Here is a 23,069-nt window from a genome sequence, read left to right as displayed (position 1 = left end):
AGCAGCCATGACATTAGGCTTGTCATTGTATTTTCATGTTTTTTTTAAGAAAAATTAACTTGCTTGCCGAAAGGGCAGATCTGCTGGCACTAACAATGTCTCCTGCTGTGGAGAACACCCTCTCGCTAGGGACAGAGGTAGCAGATACAGCCAGGTAGCGCTTTGCTAACATGGCAACATAAGGATATTTGGCGTTTGTAATAGCTTTGGCTCGGTCTGAACTTTTTGCGAGTGTTGGAGGCTTAAATGCTAGTGGGAGTTGGGTTTGCACTTCAGTCACTTTTCTTTTTCGTCCCTCCCTACAGGCCGATCATGCAGACTACGTGGGGCCTCACCTTGCGGAGGGGGCCTCACCTTGCGGGGGGAGCCTCAACTGAGCCGCTGCGAGGCTCCACTAGCATGAATCTCCCGCCCCGGACACACAAGCATGCGGTTTGATTGGCTACAGCTTGTACCGGCATATGATTTGATTGGCTGACGCTTCCGTCGAAGCTTCAAAAGTTGAACATTGCTCAACTTTTGAAGCGAAGCGACGGAACCACAATGCAGTTCGGCAAAGCGGGACGTCACCCCATTCAAAGTGAATGGGCAGAAGTGTTGAAACTTCAACGCACGCCGCCGTGTGGACGGGCCGTAAGATTACTTCCAAAAAGTTGTTCACGTTCTCAATTGTTTACGTTTAACGTTATATTCGTTCGGTACACTTCGGTACACACGTGTACCGAACCGAAGGGCCTATACCGAATATTTTCGGTACGAATAAGTATACCGTTACACCCCTACTGTCTGGAAAACGTATTCTAACAGGTTAAGTCTACATTTAAGGAGAATGCTCTACTACTTTTGTTAAAATAGTGAGTGAGAAATAGCATGTCACTCCACCTAAGAATCACAAAGTCTTGTTACAGTATGTGCAGCATACAATGATGTGCCTCCTCCCTCTCCTCTGCCATCATTGGTCCATGCTCCGCTCAACACATTCAACCACCAGACCCTCTTCATACTCTCCAACAACTGGGACTCCCAGACCTCCTCTGTCTCTGATAGATTCTTGTCAGAATGTGAGCTAAATAAAATGTATTGCTGTCATGTAATAGGTGATGTTTGGAAGCAGGCTAGCTGTTTCCCTTGATTCTGCTTTTCAGATCAGTCATTTAAATAGCTTTATATATTTACAAGAGATTTAAATCCATTTAAAGAGGAGATGTTGTGCTCTTTTTCAGGTTCATATTTGTATTTATAATCTCTACTGTGAAATGTCTCCATGCTTTAATGTTCAAAAAGCTCTTTATTTTTCTTATACTGCCTGTGCTGCAGCACCTCTTTTCACCCTCTGTCTGAAACCAGAGCCCAGTCTGCTCTGATTGGTCAACTGCTGCCTACAATCTGTTGGAGCGCTAGCCAATAGGAGCATGAGTGTTACATAGCGATATCACTATGTTCCTGAAGTAAACAAAGGAGACCAATGGAGGCGTTTCAAGCAGTGGGGGGTGTGTGTGTGTGGGAGAGATACTCCCTCTGGAGGGAACACAGGGATTTTTGACTTTGCAGACCATTAACATGCACGAAAACCTATAGAACACACTACAGTAAAGTATCAAAGGGCCTATTTAAACATGTACTTTTCCAGAATAAAACTAAATCAGCTAATTTCTCAGTGATGATTTTGCAGTGTTGCACTGACCTGCAGCCGTATCTCCCTTAGGTTCCTCGTAATGTTGACAGAGTGAGGCTGTCCATTAGCCATGTTACGATGGTCAACATCTATGGTGTACGGTTCTGTTAGCCCCCCGAGACTGTAGCGGATCTGGAGAGTGCCTGGACACACACACAAACACAGGCTAATAAATATATATTTTTATATTGTTGTAAGAAATGGATCAGGTCCAATGATGAGCCCACCGTTGTGTCGGAGCACCACTGCTAGGTAGTCCTGAGTCCTGGAGCTTACGTAGACGAGGATGCTGGGGGTGCTGGAGGTGCTGAAGCTGAACACCAGCTCCTCCTGGGTCAGATTGGCATCACCACGAACACCAAGTTCTGAGAGGCTCTTCCCCTCCTGCAACACGTTTGCTGCCGCCTCCAGCAGGAAGTCATAACGCACTAGGGTCCCCGTCTCAAAGTATCCTCCTACATCTAACAAACACAAGAAGGATTGTTGCTCCCAAGGGTGTCACTTGGTGTTGAAAAGTGATGGGGACAGAGTGAGTGGTCTAAGGATCTCCAAGTCATCTTCAACATGTACACGTTTAGACAATGTAAGTGGGGGATCAGTTTGAGGTCAGAGTAGATACTGTATTTATCAAGATTGAAACAAAAGATGAAAGTATGTCAGGAAATGTTTAAAGCCACTGATTGGTACATGCATGATTTCCGTAATTTTATAATAAGTAATCTAGACAGGTTTTTTTTATTGTACTTTTTGATAAACATTTATTAAAAAAAGTAAACTTTAAAAAAGGTAATGGGGACAAAACCAGCCATTTTGTGGTGGGGACATTTGCCCTCCATCCCCAGTGTAAATGACGGTTGCATCTGATCTATCTAATGAATAACATCATCTAAACTTTGGGATGCAGCGTGTTGGAGGCCGTACCATCGGAGCAGAAGGGTCCATCGTACGCAGTGAGGGAGCAGTCACACAAGTATCCGTTGTACTGCTCAACACACTTCCCTCCGTTCCTGCAGTGCATCCCGAAGCTGCTGCAATGACCCTGGCAGCCTGGATTCACCCCTGGAGATACCTGTGCCCTCTCTTCCAGGTCAAAAGTCAGACCATTTATCTTCAGAGCCCGTATGCAGCCCAGGAAGCCTCTCTGACCACTGGATGCCCCTGGAAATATGACATTAGTCACAAGTTTCTTCATTCAAGCTGCACTGCCACTGGCTCATTAGAATGCATGCATTACATTCATGCAAACAATATATTGTTCATTTTAATACTGTCAAGACTGCACAACCCTCTGAATTGTGCACATTGCACACAAAGGTAGTTTTTTAAATATTTTTTTAATGTTTTGGTCCTTTTGTAACAATTTATCTTCTTTGACTGTGTTTATGTATGCACCATACACACCGAGGTAAATTCCTCATATCTGGGAATAAACCTGCTTCTGATTCTGATTTCTGAAACTGTGTGAAATGTAAAAATGCAGGTAAAAAGCACAGACACTTTTTACGTATTTCTTTAGAATAAGTTGTTTTCCATCAATAACGAAATTCGACAAAATAATTATAGTTATAAAGACATACTGTATATAGCTTTCATTAACTGGCACACAGTTTGTTCATCATGACAAACGTCACAGGGATCCTTAGAATCATTCTGCCAGAATCCCAGTGGGACTCCCTGATGAGGTAACATTTAGTCACATCTCACATTTTTCTTTTGTGTTAATGGTCATGTAAAGCACTTTGATTTGCCTTTGTGTCTGAAATTTGCTCTATAAATAAACTCACCGTAACCTCTGCTGATACACTCCAAAGACATTTCTCAGCTGTGGACAGTACAGTACTAGATGTGTGTCTTACCAACATAAAGCTCACTGTAGAACTCCAGTTTTGTGTGTCCATGGGGGGGCATGGGTCGGACCTCTCTGTACTGTCCATCAAGCTGCAGCAGGACCTCCTTGATGTTCTTCTGTGCCTCCAAGTGATGCCACTGGTCATCGTTCAGAGGCAGCGGCGAGCGGACGCTGAGCTCCACCCGCTCACCGCCTACATCAAAAGAGAAGGAGACCACCGAGCCCCCTGGGAGCACCACACTCAGATCAGCACTGCCACATGTGAAAGATCAACTCACACTAAACACAGGGTCCTAATGTCCTGGTGTGAAATTACTCAAACCAAAACAAATGAAGAACAATGTATGCCCCTGCTTCTAGTCTTTATCCCCCTGTTTCTAGTCTCTAGTCTTTATGCCCCTGCTTCTAGTCTCTAGTCTTTATGCTCCTGTTTCTAGTCTCTAGTCTTTATGCTCCTGTTTCTAGTCTCTAGTCTTTATGCCCCTGTTTCTAGTCTCTAGTCTTTATCCCCTGTTTCTGGTCTCTAGTCTTTATGCCCCTGCTTCTAGTCTCTAGTCTTTATCCCCCTGTTTCTGGTCTCTAGTCTTTATGCCCCTGCTTCTAGTCTCTAGTCTTTATGCTCCTGTTTCTAGTCTCTAGTCTGTATGCCCCTGTTTCTAGTCTATAGTCTTTATGCCCCTGTTTCTAGTCTCTAGTCTTTATGCTCCTGTTTCTAGTCTCTAGTCTTTATCCCCCTGTTTCTAGTCTCTAGTCTTTATGCCCCTGTTTCTAGTCTCTAGTCTTTATGCCCCTGTTTCTAGTCTCTAGTCTTTATGCTCCTGTTTCTAGTCTCTAGTCTTTATGCTCCTGTTTCTAGTCTCTAGTCTTTATCCCCCTGTTTCTAGTCTCTAGTCTTTATGCCCCTGCTTCTAGTCTCTAGTCTTTATGCTCCTGTTTCTAGTCTCTAGTCTTTATGCTCCTGTTTCTAGTCTCTAGTCTTTATCCCCCTGTTTCTAGTCTCTAGTCTTTATGCCCCTGCTTCTAGTCTCTAGTCTTTATGCTCCTGTTTCTAGTCTCTAGTCTTTATGCTCCTGTTTCTAGTCTCTAGTCTTTATGCCCCTGTTTCTAGTCTCTAGTCGTTATGCCCCTGTTTCTAGTCTCTAGTCTTTATGCTCCTGTTTCTAGTCTCTAGTCTTTATGCCCCTGTTTCTAGTCTCTAGTCTTTATGCTCCTGTTTCTAGTCTCTAGTCTTTATGCCCCTGAAACTAGTCTCTAGTCTTTATCCCCCTGTTTCTAGTCTCTAGTCTTTATGCCCCTGCTTCTAGTCTCTAGTCTGTATGCTCCTGTTTCTAGTCTCTAGTCTTTATCCCCCTGTTTCTAGTCTCTAGTCTTTATGCCCCTGCTTCTAGTCTCTAGTCTTTATGCTCCTGTTTCTAGTCTCTAGTCTTTATGCCCCTGTTTCTAGTCTCTAGTCTTTATGCCCCTGTTTCTAGTCTCTAGTCGTTATGCTCCTGTTTCTAGTCTCTAGTCTTTATGCTCCTGTTTCTAGTCTCTAGTCTTTATGCTCCTGTTTCTAGTCTCTAGTCTTTATGCTCCTGTTTCTAGTCTCTAGTCTTTATGCTCCTGTTTCTAGTCTCTAGTCTGTATGCCCCTGTTTCTAGTCTCTAGTCTTTATGCCCCTGTTTCTAGTCTCTAGTCTTTATGCCCCTGTTTCTAGTCTCTAGTCTTTATGCTCCTGTTTCTAGTCTCTATGCCCCTGTTTCTAGTCTCTAGTCTTTATGCCCCTGCTTCTAGTCTCTAGTATTTATGCTCCTGTTTCTAGTCTCTAGTCTTTATGCCCCTGCTTCTAGTCTCTAGTCTTTATGCTCCTGCTTCTGGTCTCTAGTCTTTATGCCCCTGCTTCTAGTCTCTAGTATTTATGCTCCTGTTTCTAGTCTCTAGTCTTTATGCTCCTGTTTCTAGTCTCTAGTCGTTATGCCCCTGCTTCTAGTCTCTAGTCTTTATCCCCTGTTTCTAGTCTCTAGTCTTTATGCTCCTGCTTCTAGTCTCTAGTCTTTATGCCCCTGTTTCTAGTCTCTAGTCTTTATGCTCCTGCTTCTGGTCTCTAGTCTTTATGCTCCTGCTTCTAGTCTCTAGTGTTTATGCCCCTGTTTCTAGTCTCTAGTCTTTATGCTCCTGCTTCTAGTCTCTAGTCTTTATCCCCCTGTTTCTAGTCTCTAGTCTTTATGCCCCTGCTTGTAGTCTCTAGTCTATATGCTCCTGTTTCTAGTCTCTGGTCTTTATGCTCCTGTTTCTTGTCTCTAGTCTTTATGCCCCTGCTTCTAGTCTCTAGTCTTTATTCCTGTGCTTCTTGTCTCTAGTCTTTATGCCCCTGTTTCTAGTCTCTAGTCTTTATTCCTGTGCTTCTTGTCTCTAGTCTTTATGCCCCTGCTTCTAGTCTCTAGTCTTTATTCCTGTGCTTCTTGTCTCTAGTCTTTATGCCCCTGTTTCTAGTCTCTAGTCTTTATGCTCCTGTTTTTAGTCTCTAGTCTTTATTCCTGTGCTTCTTGTCTCTAGTCTTTATGCCCCTGTTTCTAGTCTCTAGTCTTTATTCCTGTGCTTCTTGTCTCTAGTCTTTATGCCCCTGCTTCTAGTCTCTAGTCTTTATTCCTGTGCTTCTTGTCTCTAGTCTTTATGCCCCTGTTTCTAGTCTCTAGTCTTTATGCCCCTGTTTCTAGTCTCTAGTCTTTATGCTCCTGCTTCTAGTCTCTAGTCTTTATGCCCCTGTTTCTAGTCTCTAGTCTTTATGCCCCTGCTTCTAATCTTATGCCCTGTTTCTTGTCTCTAGTCTTTTATGCCCCTGTTCTAGTCTCTAGTCTTTATGCCCCTGTTTCTAGTCTCTAGTCTTTATGCCCCTGTTTCTTGTCTCTAGTCTTTATTACATTACATTACATGTTACTTGTTAGACGCTTTTATCCAAAGCGACTTACATACCCAATATTGTGGGCAATCCCCACAGGAGCAATTTGGGGTGAAGTGTCTCAGGGACACAACGACATGCTGACTGCAGTGGGGTTTGAACCTGTGCCCCCCTGATCCCAACACCAATGCACTACCCACTGCGCCACAGCCTCCCATTTATGGCTCCTGCTTCTAGTCTTTTTAAATTGTATTGGCAAAGAAGAAGCATGCACACACACACACACACACACACACACACCACACACACACACACACACACACACACAACACACACACACACACCACACACACACACACACACCACACACACACACACACACACAACACACACACACACAACACACACCACACACCACACACACACACACACACACACACACACACACACACACACCTACCTCTGAGTTCAATGTGAAGGAAGCTAGTTGTTCCTAGGTTCTCTAGAAAGACTCCACGGGTGGAGGAGGTCTTGAAGTAGAAGGATATGTCGGTGCTGGTCTCTCCTCTGAAGGACGGGAAGCGGAGGGAGGAGGCCGGGCTGCTGAAGGACGCTGCATTCCAGAAGCTCCCTTCGGAAAACAACAGCAGGCCATGCATGAACATACCAATGTTTCTGTAATGATACGTCAAGTCTCTGTGAAAGATAGATGCGTGTTTGCATGATGAAGGTGTGTGTGTTTTATTCTAAAAGAGAGAGCAAGAGAGAGAGAGACACTCACGGTCCCCCTGGCATTTGAGTGGCCCTACAGTCAGTTTGGCCTCAGATCCAGCTCTGCTCGTATCACCAACCACAACCTGACTGACCGGCAGGTGGTCCTTATACACCAACAGGCCTGCATCCTCCCTCCTACACACACACACACACACACACACACACACACACACACACACACACACACACACACACACACACACACACACACACACACACACACACACACACACACACACACACACACACACACACACACACACACACACACACACACACACACACACACACACACACACACACCATTGATTTCAAAGTAAACACAACTGACGTATTAACAAAATATGTCTACTGCATCATTTAGCTGTGCAGATAAAGGACTTCGCTTATAAGAGTTAATCAACATACAAATTCAACAAGGAAACTGCCCTACAGAATGCAACTAACTTTTCAAATAACAACTGTAATCGTCAATTCATAAAAAAGATTCAAGTGGAGCATTATACCCCCCTTTGTCAAATGGACAGAACAGATGGGGGTCCACTCACCATGAGCGCAGGTCAGCGTCACAGTTGCAGTAGTGTTTGGCGTCAGTACAGTTGTGTTCGATACCACAGGAACACTTCTGTATGCCTGGTCCTGAGCCCCCCCAGTAAGAATGCCTCTCATTGGCTCTTCCTACCCACCAGGTATAAGGGGCACCATCTAAGTCAGACCATCAGCTTGGAGTCATTTTTCAATTCAAAATGTTTTAGTTCAGACACATGCTTTACCTTGAAAATATCAGTAGTATTTTCTACAGTACAATTCACACCAAAACATATCAGTTACACAGAACTGTTAACCACGTGCACTTTATCTCAACTGTTTTGATAGAGTTTACATCTGAATGAGTCTTCAAACAGTGTGACTGAAGGGTATAACATTAGCTCACTCTCATGGTTTATAATAGGTGATGGCAAACCACCAACACAGAGCACACACCTAAACCTGTTGTCGGTTTAAGAGTGAGTATTTACATGCATTTAATTGTGCAGATGTGCATTAATATGTGCCATAATTGTGTTACTGACTGTACTTTTTGCTGACATTGTGCTCATGTGGTTTCTATGCTTGTGTGCTCTTATATGTATCTATTTATTCCATCATCCTCCTGGCACTGCAGACAACAATTCTGCCATATTTACATAATGGGCTCAAGTGTTCATGTAATTACGTACAATGTCCCTTCTTATATAAATTAATTCAAAAATTCCCTGAAGAGTCCATTGGTTAATGGTTAACGTGCATCATATATCTGCATGCAGTTTTACCTGGAGTGTTGAGCAGGCGGGACATCCTGCAGGCGTAGCCCACGTACTGCTCACAGTACTCTGCACTGCTGGACACTGACAGCAGCTGCACTCACAGGAAGGACACACAAACAGAACTTCTTTCTATGTTTTCTTTTGTTATACAAGGTTAATGTTATTTTTAAACTGATACATGTTTTACCTTCATTGCACAACACAGTGTAAAATAAATGTAAAAAAAAATACCTCAACTAGTGACTGTATTCTATTAGTAGCACCAATGCAAAGCACACAAATACTTCAAGTTCTCCACTCTGAACACAACAAGACAAAGTGTGCAGCCAGGTGGCTAACAGTAGGTGTGTAGTCATTGTGTACCTGTTCATCAGTCACATTGTAAGTGATCTGCAGCACTGCCTTCCCCTCCTGCTCTGAGCTGGTGACTGATGTCTGAGGAGAGAGGTTGTTCTTCAGCATCGTCCAAACCTTTCCCTCTAAAGCCCCAGAGAAATACCAGCATTAGTATCATATGACAGATAGATGTTTCTATACCACAGTAGTTACATGTATTTTGACATTCACAAAAACACACATAATAATAATAAAGGGAAAAAATTGTTTTTGTTTAAGAGCCTGTGTCCACATAGCGCTGCTAGGGCGCTAGGGAGGTCGCCCTCCCAGCATCAGAATAGTGTTCCCAGCACTTTTTTAATGTCTCTATGACAACGAATTATCATCGCTGTTGTAAGATAAGCGAGCATGGCACCCCTGGGTTTTTAAAAAAATCTATTTGTGCTACTATATATTTGTCTGACAGGTTTTTTACCATTAACACCAATGATATGGTTATTGCTCTCACACTTTGACTGAATGGTCTGTCAAAGCTCATTCTGAAAGCCGTAGAGCGAGGAGTACGATCTCGGTATGGAGGTAAAAGTCAACATCCATTGCTTGCTTAAACAATCCTTTAGGTCTTTGTTTTGATAGTTTCTATTTAAAATATATGGTCAAAAACAACTGGCTTCTCCTCCAATGTATACAGTGACATCATCAGAGCTTTCCTGAAAAGTTGAAATATTTTCATCCGGAAGCACCACCAGTCGCACAAAAACGGGGATGCGCTTGAAAAAACATTTTCTCAAGATGGCTGCGCTTTCTCCTCTTTGGAAAAAATGGACAAAAGGCACTGGCGTTCAGAAAAAGGTGCCATGTTTTTTAAGCTCAGGAGTTGAAAGAAGAATTTTGTGTAAAATGTTTGGGCAAACATTGACAAGCGCTGTTCTGGTCTTTTGTTGCTGTATTACCATGGGTGGCATGTACAAATATGTTTAAACCTTTTCAGCGACATCTCACCTGTCATGTCACAGTGGACTCTGAAGGGGGCGATAGATCCACTGCCGTCTGGGTCAATCCAGAAGCTCCCTGAGCTCTTCCCCTGGTGCTGATACTCCTCACAGGACTGTGGATACATGGCTACAGAGGAGACACATGGGTCAGCACACACAGATCAGTTAGTGTGCTTGTGTGGCGTGTGCGAGCATGCATGTGCACTTACATGTATGGCAGGTGGCTCCAGTGTATCCTGTGCCACTACAGTTGCAGCTGAATGTATCCCACGTCTGAGAACAGCGCCCGTCGTGCTCACAGTAATTAGGAACACACCTAATAAAGAAGGGAGGGATAGTGGGAGGATTCTCATGAGAACCTGTTTCAAACCTACCGTATTTGCTGTTAGGCACCAGAACAACCAACTGAACCTTCATCCATTCTTAGATTTGTTCCAATCTTATGTTTATACCTGTCTATAATGGCACACATATCCAGGCTGACATTTTCAAATGTTCCAATGAGGCCCTGCTCCACAGCCCTGAGGTCAGCCAGATGGTCGTCTATGTGGATCATCTGCATGCAGCCCTGAAAGGAGCGCTGAAGGGATCGAGTGTTGCCGTGCAGAACGTTTCCTGAAGGCAAGCGGAGAAGGTCAAAAGTCTTTAATATAACACTAAAGATCTTATAGAATGAACTTTGCTGCGACTGAACAGTTTGTATGTGCTGCATCTTCTCCTGCTGTGTCACCCCTATGACTGTAGGCAAGATATTAGAAACATTCAGGTCCTGAGTCTAAAGTGTCTAGAGACAGATTACAGATTACATTATTTACTACAACCTTTTCAAGACACATACAAGTTACAACAGACAGTTAGTAATGTTTTTGAGGAATCACCTCCAAAGTGGTAGGTTCCTCCAGTCTGGATCTGGATTGGGATGGCTGTTCTCACTGTGGAGGCCTCGTCTCCATCAACTGTCAGCATAGCATAGTTCTCCAAAGCATTCAGATGGACACTGTGCCACTGGCCATCATTCAGACCTGAGCCTGCAAGGTAAACCACACTTCAGTCTATAAACACGTATGTAATATCTTTCACAGCGCTTTTTTAAATGTATAATAATGTCATAAATATGTTCAACAACAGACCTTATTCCAACTTATTTCCCCTCACACACCGGCTAGAAAAAATGATTTTATAAAAGTTGTACACTGTACACTGACTATCCAGCTCCAGTGCGGTTTGCAGAAGTCCACAGAATGGAATGACATTAATACCACTGTAAAAATGTCTCTGTGTCTGTCCTCCAAAAGTGCTCAAAGCAGCATTTGTCGAGCACATATGTCAAAGCTTGAATATAGTAAATGTCAAACATTTCGGTTTAATATATCTTAGCATTTAGAAGTTAGGGTTAGATTAATTTCGTTTTTGGGGTATTGGTAATGGTAGATGTTTTTTAGTTTGTATTTATTTATATAAGAAGGGACAATGCACATTAATTAACATGAGCATGTGAGTCCATCATGAAAATGCCAGATTTAGCCATAGAGGCTAATTCTCATCTGCAGTCCCTGGCAGGTTGATGGCATTCAAAAAAACTAAAACAAACAAGAGTTTGCACAGATAAAAGCACATGAGCATGATTGAAAGCCCAAAATAAAGCAGACAAAAACAAAACCCATTAAATACGCTTCTGTGTAATACATGAACTCTCTCCAATCAAACATGTGTTCTTGAATCAAATACATTTAACTTAAAGGGGACCTATCATGCAAAATGCACTTTTGTACGTCTTTTATACATGAATATGTGTCCCCGGTGTTCCAGGGAACTCACCAAGTGTCAGAAAACACAACCCTCTCTATTTTCCTCCATACCCAAATCTCTAAAAAAGGGGCTGCAACGGATCTGATAAAAACTGATCCAGATTTGAACACTGTCCTGACGTCAGGACAGTGGCGCTACGGCTATTGGGCCAACTCCACCAATCAGGAGGAGACAGCCACGGCCATTGCCGTTCTAAAGCGCTGGAGACGCTGTAGTACATATGCCAGGCCAGTAGATGGTGCTGTTCTCACAAAATCAGCCCTTGCAAAAACAGAGCTATAAATGGTCAAATTGAGCAAAATGAGGCATGGCTAAAATGCATGATCTGTTTGGTATTTTGAAAAAAAAAAAGTATAAATATGCCTTATATAGGTATGGTCCTACACTATATTATTCAAATATAGCATGATAGGTCCACTTTAAAGATAACATGTAAAATATAAAAAAATATGAGGAAAGCAGCGATAAAAACAATTGAATTAAAAGTGCTAACTTATTGAAGATCTGAGGGTTCCTGAACATCCATTCTGAAGATCAATGATCTGAGCAAACCTGATGAGATGTCAATACGCGTGTTCTTCTTCTGTGTGACATTCATGTAGACGGTGACCTTGCCCTCCGTCAGTCCCACCTCCACCCAGCCATCAGCTAGTGCGGTGAACATCAGCAGCCCGTTGGGATTCCAGGTCCTGAACGACAGACTGACGGACAGCGTGTCGCTGTCAGTCTGACCCGGCAGCCGCAGGAAGGACGTGGAGTTGAAGAAGACGGAGAAGGAGTTGGCCTCAGCACAAGAAAATGTCAGGTTACGCTACAGAGGAGAAGAGACACAGAGACAGACTTGAGCTGTTACAGCAGCTCTAATTATGAGCAGTAATACATCAACAACGGATCTAGTTACAAGTTGACCTTATTTATGGATATTACTTAAAGTGGACCTGTCATGCTATATTTGAAACATATATTGCAGCCCAAAATAAAGCAAACAAAAACAAAACCCATTAAACACGCTTCTGTGTAATACATGAACTCTCTCCAATCAAAGATGTGTTCTTGAATCAAATATCATGCTATATTTGAAACATATATTGTAGGGCCATACCTATATAACACATGTCTGTGAAGTTTTTTTTTCAAAATACCAAACAGATCATGCATTTTAGCCATGCCTCATTTCGCTCTATTTGCTCTTTTCCAGCCCTGTTTTTGCAAGGGCTGATTCTGTGAGAAGTCTTCTTCGCTGCTTTTGTGGCAGACTACAGCGCCACTTACAGGCCTGGCATATGTACTACAGCATCTCCAGCGCTTTCGAACGGTCTCTCATTCCCCTGATAGGTGGAGAGTTGCCCATATAGGCGGAGCACCCCTTTTCTGACGTCAGAAAAATTCAAATAATAATCAGCTCCGTTGCAGCCCCGTTTTTAGAGATTTGGGTATAGAGGAAAAGAGAGGGTTGTGTTTTCTGACACTTGATGAGTTCCCTGACACACCGGGGACACATATTCATGTATAAAAGACGTACAAAAGTGCATTTTGCATGATAGGTCCCCTTTAAATATAATGCATGCATGAGTGTGGAAATGTAGTTAGTAGAATTCTAACCTACTGTAAACACACACACACACACACACACACACACACACACACACACACACACACACACACACACACACACACACACACACACACACACACACACACACACACACACACACACACACACACACACACACACCACACACACACACACACACACACACACACACACACACACACACACACACACACACACACACACACACACCCCATTGATTTCAAAGTTTTCTTACAAAGCTGGAGGTGTCCACCTTCTTCCTGCGGACCAGGTTGGTGATGTTGTCTCCGTTGTAGGTGATTCCCTCCATGCAGCCCACAAAGTTATCTACGCCTCCGGAGCTGGGCTTTGCTGAAACAGGGTGCCCCCCGAAACTGATCTGAGGACAGGCAGCAGAGCGACAGAGACTAAATTAAACTCATCCCACCCCCATGTTTATTGTACTACTGTGAGAAACACACACTTACCGGCCGGAACTCTCATTACTTAATTAGCTTTCACTTAAGACATTTTAACATAACAACAAAACAAAACTCTCTCTAAACTTTGGTGTACAGAGAGATTTAGTTTTTGTTTTATCGCCATTGATTTGCTTCTGTTGTGCATCCAAGCCACTGTTGCGCAGCAACTATATGGCTGCCTTGTTTCCAGCAGAGAGAAGCTAATCATGCTAAAACAGGCTAGCATAGTGGTCCGAACAATGGCTATCCCCACTGAAATCTGGAGAAGGACACAGGGGGTGCCGTGTAACCCAGAAGAGACGAAGGAGGCATTTTGGTTACAGATTAATGGAGACAAGAGACGTACAATCACTGGATAATGGGAATGAACAAACTACAGGTGTTAGCCAGGAGTCAGACACAATATCAGGAGTGTAGTTTAATGTGCTTTACGGAAACATGGCTGCTTCAGGATATATCTGATATTCCTTTGATGGCTTCCGAACTGTACGGACTGTAATTTACCTCATGGTCCAGGTCCAGGTGGTCAAACTCTCCATTGGTCCTGAACTGCTGAGTGTGATGGTCGAGTGTGAAGTTAACATTCCTTCGGTAGCGCTCTATGACGACTGAGTGCCAGTGGTCATCATCTAGTAAGCTCCCACTGGTCACAGATGTGTGACCCTGGATGGAACCATACTGGTCACTTCCTGGAGAGCAGCAAGTAAATCACACAGAGAAAGATTGTACAAGTTTATCATGGCATTATCATGCAGCAGTATCAGCAGTATAATATAGTCCTTAAAACCGCAATAGAATAGAAAAGGTTCTCTGTTGTGAACATGCTTGCTACCTAGGTTGAGGCTGAGCTGCAGTCTGGCCCTGCGCAGCTCCAAAGAGATGTAGTCCCCCTGCTGTCCCTCTCCGTGGAGCAGGACCCCGGCTCCAGCTGTGGTTCTGAACTTAAGAGAGATCACATCCTTCACAATCTTTATCTTCTTACTCCTGAAGTGGTAGGAGATGACACCATGGCCATCAAAACTGATCACATCTGCCCCTGGAAGAAAATGAGAAAATCACAAAAAAGGTTCAGACAATTATCTTTCCTGCCAAAAGAACAGATCATGGAAGCGGGGTCATCATTGTGCCTCCTTGCTGGATCGTGGGAAAGTGTTTCCCTTTTCCCTGCATTTCTTTAGTGCTCATCACAGCTAGTGCTTAGAAAACGTTTTCAAATGGGGATTAGAAATTCAAATAGATTTGAATGGAGATGACACAACATAAAAATTACACTGTTGTACACATGCACATAACAATGTAGATGCTAAACGCGTAATTCTGCATTTGATGTGCGGGGTGGGTGGGGGTAATAGTAGACTTGAAGAATAGCCGCTAATAAAAGCTTTGCTAATTTTGTGGTGAACATTTAATTTCCTATACATTCTTCACACTAAAAGCTTTTGTTATTTTGATATTTGAAGGCTTTTGTGGTGAAGCAGAACAATCTATCAAAGCTGGTTCATTACCGCTGTTCATCAACAGTAAATCAACACTACTCCTATATGGATAAAAGGGTACACTAAACTTAACTAAGCTCCAAAGAAGGAAAATATGAAGTTACAAAAATACTTTTAAAAACGGCTCTGTGTCTGGTCTCCTGCGACACACACTTTCTGTCAGGGTGGACAATGGTAGGGGAAACACTGTATGTAAAACTTTGTGAATCCCAGATGACCCACGAAATAAGGAATAGTAATCCAACATTATTCATACAATCATCCCACATCATATACATAATCAACATTAAATAGTGTGAATGCTGTGCAACAGCATTCCACTATAGTTCTTATTTTCTTTATTCTTCCGTCTTCTTCTTATTAGTGCGAATGCTGTTTACAGCATTCCACTATAGTTCTTCGAATCTTTATTCTTCCTCTTCTAATTATTTCAACCAATACTTTAGCTCTCAATAACTTCAGCATACTTTCAGCTACAGAAACCATTCAAATATCAAAATATTCAGCCTTTTCAGCAATCGATGGGAAACTTTCAACTTTTTCAAAATATTTCATACTTTTTGAAATATTCAGCTTTTTAAACTCTTTTTTTAACATGTAACTCAATGGGAGGAACCTTCAAATCCTCTTTTACCTACACCTTGCGCCAAATGCTTCTCCTTCCACATACTTGCAGCTAGAGACTTCATTCCAACTTTAAAATGATCGCAAGACCTTCAGCTATTAAGATCTTATTCAGATTTTTGATATCTTTTACACTTTTTGAGATATTTAACTTAGTTTGGAGCTTGGTAAAAAGGCTTTCTTCAGATTTTAACATGAGTGTGTCAATTGGGCAGCTCGTTAAGGGTTAGAGTGCTTTGATCTCAAAACAGAGTGGAGGAGAGCTTGAAATTCGCCTTACATTTTTTTTTTAAACTGCCATAATTCCCAAACCCCACACTCCTGGGACATCATTGTAGGCTTGAATTGTAGGAAAACCTCTCTTACGTTGAAAAATTAAAACAAAAACATTAAACAAAATGCCTCTTGGGGGCATGAAGTGACCAAAAAGTACAAAAAAGCACACATAGACACTCCCCAGGGTCCTGAGACGCTCCACGCGTTGAAGTTTTACCGATATCTGCTACACAGACACACACACAAACACTGGATGTCTCTAATACATATGCACGCACACACACACACACACACACACACACACACACACACACACACACACACACACACACACACACACACACACACACACACACACACACACACACACACACACACACACACACACACACACACACACACACACACACACACACACACACACACACACACACACACACACACACACACTCCTTCAGCCTACTTTCAGCTACAGAAACCATTCAACTTTTACATTATTCAGCTATGTCAGGACATTGAGGATATACATTTTGTTGTTTATACCTTTTTTAAACCTTTTCTTTTAAATATTAAGCTTCTTCACTATTTTTACTACTTTTCCAGTTTAACATTTCACTTTCAAGTTTTCAACAAAGTCATTGCAATGCATTTGAGCTGTAACAATTTGATTCAAATCATTTCACTTTCCTGCATTTCTCCGCTAAGTTCAGCAACACACTTTTTGTAGCTAAAAGCAGCTACAGAGACCATTCAGCTAATAACATATTCAGCTTTTTCTGCATTTACAGCTAAATTCAGCAACAAATGTATACAGTTTACAGCATTCACACGCATTTTCAGCAGGAAATGCATTTTCTAGTTATGAATAGCTATTCCCAAAAGGATAGTGTTGTTTGTTGTGTGTGGAGGTGTGTATGCATCACTTTAATTCAAATAAACCACAGTGGTAATGAGGGAACATGTGTGGCTCATTGATGTGTTTTCCTATACTCTTTGTACATCAGAAAAGCAACCTCTACAGCGCAGAGGAACAGATCAGGCATAGGATCAAATGTGGCCCCTTCGTTTCTCATACACTGCAGGAGCTATTCTCACCGGTAGGCTGTGGAGTACTGCTAAATGATATAAATCAATAAAAAAATTCTAATGCTGGAAATAAACAAAACTATATATTTTTTATTTCTCAATGTTACTAATACATTTCAAATTACGTTGGAAAATTACCACACTAATCACTTCAGGGAAAGATAAAAATTTTTGTTCTTGTTCTTGGATGCAGTGACACAAATTGAAAATGGTTTTGAAACAAAAAATGATGCAGGAGACAGTACTACCACAAATAAAAGCTCCAAAGTGTCTGATGAGGAAATAAATACTATTTCCCTGATGGCTCCCACAGGATTGTTGACATCCTCGTGGAGTGTTGACTAACTCAGTGAGGGGCCGCTGGCAAGTTGCTGCCGCGCCTCCTCCGTTGTCTGTCGATTGTTTCGTGTTGTTTCATCTCGATCTATTGAATGTTGTCTTGTGCAACTGGACTCCAAACCCGTCTGTTACAAACCCGCCTGTCCCATCTAACATTGTGACGATTAATTTAGCCGTTTAACAGTCTGTACACCGTACGCGCTAGTGCTACTGTGCTGTCACTCGGTAGCTTGAAGCTAGCCGCGCCGGTACACGGCTCACCGTACTGGACTACTTGGGCCCCTTTGTGCTGTGCTCTCTTTCACCGGATAGCCTGATCTGGTGCGCCCTACAAAGCACACCTGTTCGGATCTGTCCGCTGCCATTGTGCCAGCTCTCCTGGGTGCAAATCTCTGCCTGTGGATTGCTGTTAACACGGAGGCCGCCCCACACAGGTTAGCCACTACCGGCTAACCTGTCACTCGTCTTCAGCGCCGTATGTCTGGTTTCTCCGCCTCGAGAGAAAACCTGCTGCTACAACCAACACGACTACTCCTCCGCCTCAGCAGTAGGGCTGCTCAATTAATCGTATTTTAATCGCAATTACGATTATGGCTTGCAACGATTACAAAAACAACGTAATCGAAATAAAACGATTATTTTTTTATTATTATTATTACTTTTCTTTCTTTTTTAATTACATTTTTTTTTTTTTTTTCCAGTTGAATTATACTTAAAGTTCAGGGTAATCAACTGTGATGCCCCTGTGGCTCCATCATTAGAGAGGGTGTGGCTGTCCTGTCTGGGCTGTGTTGATTGCACAGATTGCAGTAACTCAGGGCACCTGGGTCTGGTGTCCTGCAGCTATTTAAAGCCTCTCTGTGCTCTCTCTGCTTTTCCCTACAGGCCTCCGGTTTTGTTGAGTATATGCTGTTGTTACTTTAGTTGCTTTACTTTGTGCACCTCAACACCCTCACACATACACGTCCATGCAACCCTCACCCTGCATTTACACTACTGATACCACTGACGTCCACACCTCATGCTTTACTTATTGTTGCACTTCATTTGATTTGGCTAATTTGAATTGTTTGGTTAAATAAACATATTTTAGTAACCGTTGACATGGTGTGTCTCCTCTTTGTTGTGGCTTTTTGAGCCAGGTCGTAACATCAACTGTTAAAAACATACTGTTCAAAAATTGTTTCTCCAATAAATTGATGTTTTCAAAGTAAATGGATAATCGTTTTTAATAATCGTGATATCAATTATTGACCCAAATAATAGAGATTATGATTTTTGCCATAATCGAGCAGCCCTACTCAGCAGTGCAGGTTTTGTCGCTTCACTTTAACCATTTGGATCATCAAACCGCTGGATTACATTGTTTTTGTTTTTAACTCTCATCATGTGGATTTTTCAACTGCTCATATGGAGCACAGTCTCACGGTCACGAGCGCGTCTCTACCGCTGCGTTACTCTGCAACGGAGCTGCTACGTTCCCGGTCTTATTCCAGGACCCCTCCAGCTCTGCTTGCCCAACACTCTAGTATTCTCAAACGACCAAGATACACTCACCGTGGATCTGGACGAAACTTTGAGTACACAAAACACAACAATAACAAAACAATCCGCTCTTTCTGGTCCACTGAGCCACGCCCCCCTCGCACTGCCCGTGCTGTCAATCACAGTGTGTTATCCCCCCTGGCTAAAGCATCCACATACGCACAACTTACCTGTCTGAAACTATGTCTGTTTAACATAAGATCCCTCACCAATAAGGCCCTGCTGGTTTCTGACTTCATGGACAAAAAGCTTGATTTTTTTATGCCTCACTGAGACCTGAGGCCTGTACTACGAAGCTGGTTCAACTTAACCTGGATATGTTGGAGTTAGCCGGTTGGCCTAAGCCAAAACATACGCGCTGGCGCTAAGCTGTACTACGACGCCGGTTATCAAGTGGATCGCTCAAGCCAGCCGTGTCCTATCTAGTTAGGTGCGCGTTCACATGAAAGGGGTGGTATTTGGAGCATTCGACCAATCTCAAACACGGACAACCGTACTGACAGCGCAGCGTCATACTTCCTGAATGAAAAGTGAACTTTAATATTAGTCAAATATGAAGAAGTTAAACTTTAAACATCCATGACTTAAACACTTTATCCAGGATAAAAGCCACATAGCTGCAGCTGCAAGGTGAATACAGCTGGTAAAAGAAAAAGTGTTTGAATGCGTACATTAACAGGTTTATGAAATCACTGCCCCAAGACACGAGTGGATCTGACTTTAATTAGGAGAATTTGACTCGAGTGTTTCATCAACTTAATGTGTTGCTTAAAATAATACTTCTGCATACAGTATGTGACACTGTGAGTGTTGCACGGCCAGATACGGCTCAGCTGACTCAGATAAGGAAATATATGATACATTATGATGTGATATGATATGAATGATAATGGGACACATCGACGTCTGCACTCACAGTGCTGCGGACTGTACTTAATGTTACTCTGATCCGGTTACTTATGTCGTGGCAGATATTTAAGTAAGCTTTCTTAACGCTAATATTATAATAGTCAGATTGCTCTGAAGATGGGAGGGGATATTGTATTAATTTCACGTTCACACAGTCAGTTGATTTTGGCCGGCCGTCTTTCCTGCAACGGCAGTTTTTCTGTATTTCCTCTATCCTGTAATATGACTTGATAGCTTTAAACACCGCACACGGAGCTCTGATTGGTCAGCAGGCGGTGCTTTCACTGAGTTGATCTCTTAGCCTGCCACCTAACCTGCTCCGGAGCAGGTTTGCCGCTCAGCATAAGTTACCATGGAAATCTAGCCTGCTAAAAAGAGAACCAGCGTCGTAGGACCGGAAAGCCCGAGATTTCCCTGAATTTAGCCGGCTAAGCGAAAATCCAGCTTCGTAGTACAGGCCTCTGGTAACAGTCTGATGACTTCTTCCAGTTTAATGCAGCTGTCCCTCCGGGTTATGCTTTTATGAGTAAACCCCGTGCCACTGGGAGGGGGGGGGGGCGGCTTGCTGTGTTGCACCGTGAAAACATTAAAGTCATTGCTGTCACTGTCCCCCATCACTCCTCTTTTGAATAGTTAGCTGTAAAACTCACTGGCCCCAAACCCATCATCATTATTTCCATCTACAGACCACCGAAGCCCTCTGCTGTTTTTCTCACTGAATTTTCATCACTACTAACATCTGTATGTGCAATGTCCCCTACTGTTATCCTCTTAGGTGACTTTAACATCCACATTGACGACCCATCCAATGTTTTTGCAAATGATTTCATCTCACTCCTGGACTGCCTCGATATCACACAACATGTCAACCCCCCAACACATAACAAAGGTCACATACTGGACTTACTCTGCTGCACTGGCATCACTCCCACTAACCTTGCTGTCATTGAATTCCCCATTTCTGACCATAAAGCTGTAATCTTTGATATCCATGCCCCCCTTTCCAAAGCCAAAGAACAACGGTCCATCACCTTCAGAAACATTAAACATATTAACCCCACAGATCTCACCACTCTGATTAATTCTTACCCCAATCCTCCCACATCCCCCCACCCTGCTGACATGGTGAATCACTATAATAACTGTCTCTCCTCTTCCCTCACTGCCCTGGCTCCCCTGAAAACTCGCAAAGTTTCATTCACCCACTCCGCCCCCTGGTTTACCTCTGAGCTCCGTCAGCTCAAAACAACTGGCCGCCGACTGGAGCGGCTGTGCAAAAACACCGGACTCTCAGTTCACACTCAAATGTACTCGGATCACCTTCACCTCTACAACCTCATCAGCATTGGTAACAGCAGAGTTATTTTCTCTACAGTCAGTCACCTACTTCAGCCTCCTCAAACCCCTCCCTCCCGATATCTCCATTGACCAATGCACTGACTTTCTGCAATTTTTTCACTCCAAAATTAACACCATTCACCTACAGCTGGCCTCAGCATGCACCTCCTCAAGTGATCCACCCTGGATGGTTACCACTGGTCCACCACTCATCAGCTCCCTCTCCATCTTCACCCCAGCATCGGAATACACCATCTCAGAGCTCATCCGTAAAGCCAAAACCACCACCTGTCAGTTTGATCCTCTTCCCACCACCCTGGTCAAGGCTTGCCTACCAGCCATATCACCCATGATCACTGACATAATTAACTCCTCCCTCACCTCTGGAATTGTACCCCCCACCATCAAACTGGCTGCAATCACTCCCATCCTCAAAAAACCCAGTACTGACCCAGCCGATCTAAACCACTACAGGCCCATCTCCAACCTACCCTTCATTTCCAAGACCCTTGACAGGGTAGTTGCCGCACTGCTTCAGTCCCATCTTGACATAAACAACCTCCATGAACCTTTTCAATCTGGTTTCCGCCAAAAACACAGTACGGTTAAAATCACCAACGACCTCCTCCGTGCAGCTGACTCCGGACTTCTCACCATCCTCATCCTCCTTGACCTCAGCGCTGCATTCGATACCATTTCTCACCCACTACTCCTGTACCGCCTGGCTGGCATTTAGCGCGTTCACACCGGAGTACTTGTCCCACAATAGTTCATCAGAACTACGATATATTTGGGTTCACACCAAAAAGCCCCAGGAACTAAATTAGTTCATCAGAACCATTTTTACCCGCTTTTCAGTCCCTGCTAGAGAGCAGGGACTTTCGTGGGAGAAAAAGGTTCATATGTCTGATTGGCTGGGCGGAATGCAAACCACGCCCCGTAAAACTCCCAAAAACGTTTGTGAAGCCGCCATTTTATTTGCTCGCATTAAAATGTCATCGCAGCGCACCAACGAAGAGATTACTTTTGTGAAAGCAGCTATGGCAACACCAAATAAATCAGCGGAACGGTGGAGTGATGATGATGTGTCGGCGCTTCTGGAGATTTACTCGGAGGACAGGATCCAGAAGCTTCTACTGAAGGCAGTTTCCGTTGTTCAGCAAAAAGTTAGCCAACCTGGGAACCGTCCACAGCGCAAAGTCATGTCGGGACGACGAAGGTAAAATAAACGACTCACTGACAGACAACAGTTTGTACAACTCGGTAATCACAAGTCAGGGTGTGCTGACATTTCACTGGGTGTCCCCCAGGGGTCAGTTCTGGGTCCACTCCTATTAATCATACATCTCCTCCCCCTGGGCACAATCCTCCGTCACCATGAGGTTAATTTTCACTGCTACGCCGACGACACACAGGTCTACATTTCCTCCAAACCCACCACTGCCCTGCCCCCCAGCTCCCTCACCACCTGCCTTGAGGACATCAGGAGCTGGATGAGCAGGAATTTCTTGAAGCTTAATAGTAGCAAAACTGAGGCCCTGCTCATCGGCTCCAAATCCACCCTCACCAAGTCACAAAACACCCCAGCACCAAACATCATCATCGACGGCTTCGCCATACCATTCTCTGCCCAAGTGAAAAGCCTCGGTGTCATTCTGGACGGCTCCCTCTCATTCGCACCACACATTAAAAACATCACCCGCACTGCCTTCTTCCATCTTCGGAACATCTCCAGACTCCACTCATCTCTGTCCCAACCCAGCACCGAAATCCTGGTC

The 23,069-nt window shown here is 43.5% G+C and overlaps 1 protein-coding gene across 1 annotated transcript in view; it reads right to left on the bottom strand.

Annotated features, from left to right (window-relative positions):
- Nucleotides 1-23,069, bottom strand: part of LOC117473759 (contactin-associated protein-like 2) — a 59,387-nt gene that overhangs the window by 19,687 nt on the left and 16,631 nt on the right. Inside the window, exons 5-21 of the mRNA XM_034119561.1 lie at nt 14,511-14,714; nt 14,183-14,367; nt 13,453-13,596; nt 12,176-12,434; nt 10,693-10,842; nt 10,267-10,429; nt 10,024-10,130; nt 9,822-9,941; nt 8,847-8,962; nt 8,490-8,574; nt 7,725-7,881; nt 7,184-7,311; nt 6,863-7,033; nt 3,532-3,750; nt 2,597-2,833; nt 1,903-2,136; nt 1,685-1,818 (exon numbers count right to left, since the gene is read on the bottom strand). Coding sequence (XP_033975452.1) covers nt 1,685-1,818; nt 1,903-2,136; nt 2,597-2,833; nt 3,532-3,750; nt 6,863-7,033; nt 7,184-7,311; nt 7,725-7,881; nt 8,490-8,574; nt 8,847-8,962; nt 9,822-9,941; nt 10,024-10,130; nt 10,267-10,429; nt 10,693-10,842; nt 12,176-12,434; nt 13,453-13,596; nt 14,183-14,367; nt 14,511-14,714 — 2,813 coding nt within the window. The remainder of the gene's footprint in view (nt 1-1,684; nt 1,819-1,902; nt 2,137-2,596; nt 2,834-3,531; nt 3,751-6,862; nt 7,034-7,183; nt 7,312-7,724; nt 7,882-8,489; nt 8,575-8,846; nt 8,963-9,821; nt 9,942-10,023; nt 10,131-10,266; nt 10,430-10,692; nt 10,843-12,175; nt 12,435-13,452; nt 13,597-14,182; nt 14,368-14,510; nt 14,715-23,069) is intronic.

This window comes from Trematomus bernacchii, unplaced genomic scaffold (genome assembly GCF_902827165.1).
Source record: "Trematomus bernacchii unplaced genomic scaffold, fTreBer1.1, whole genome shotgun sequence".
Classification (NCBI taxonomy): Eukaryota; Metazoa; Chordata; class Actinopteri; order Perciformes; family Nototheniidae; genus Trematomus; species Trematomus bernacchii.
Note: the sequence above shows the minus strand (reverse complement) of the source record. Positions and strands in the feature narration are given on the sequence as shown.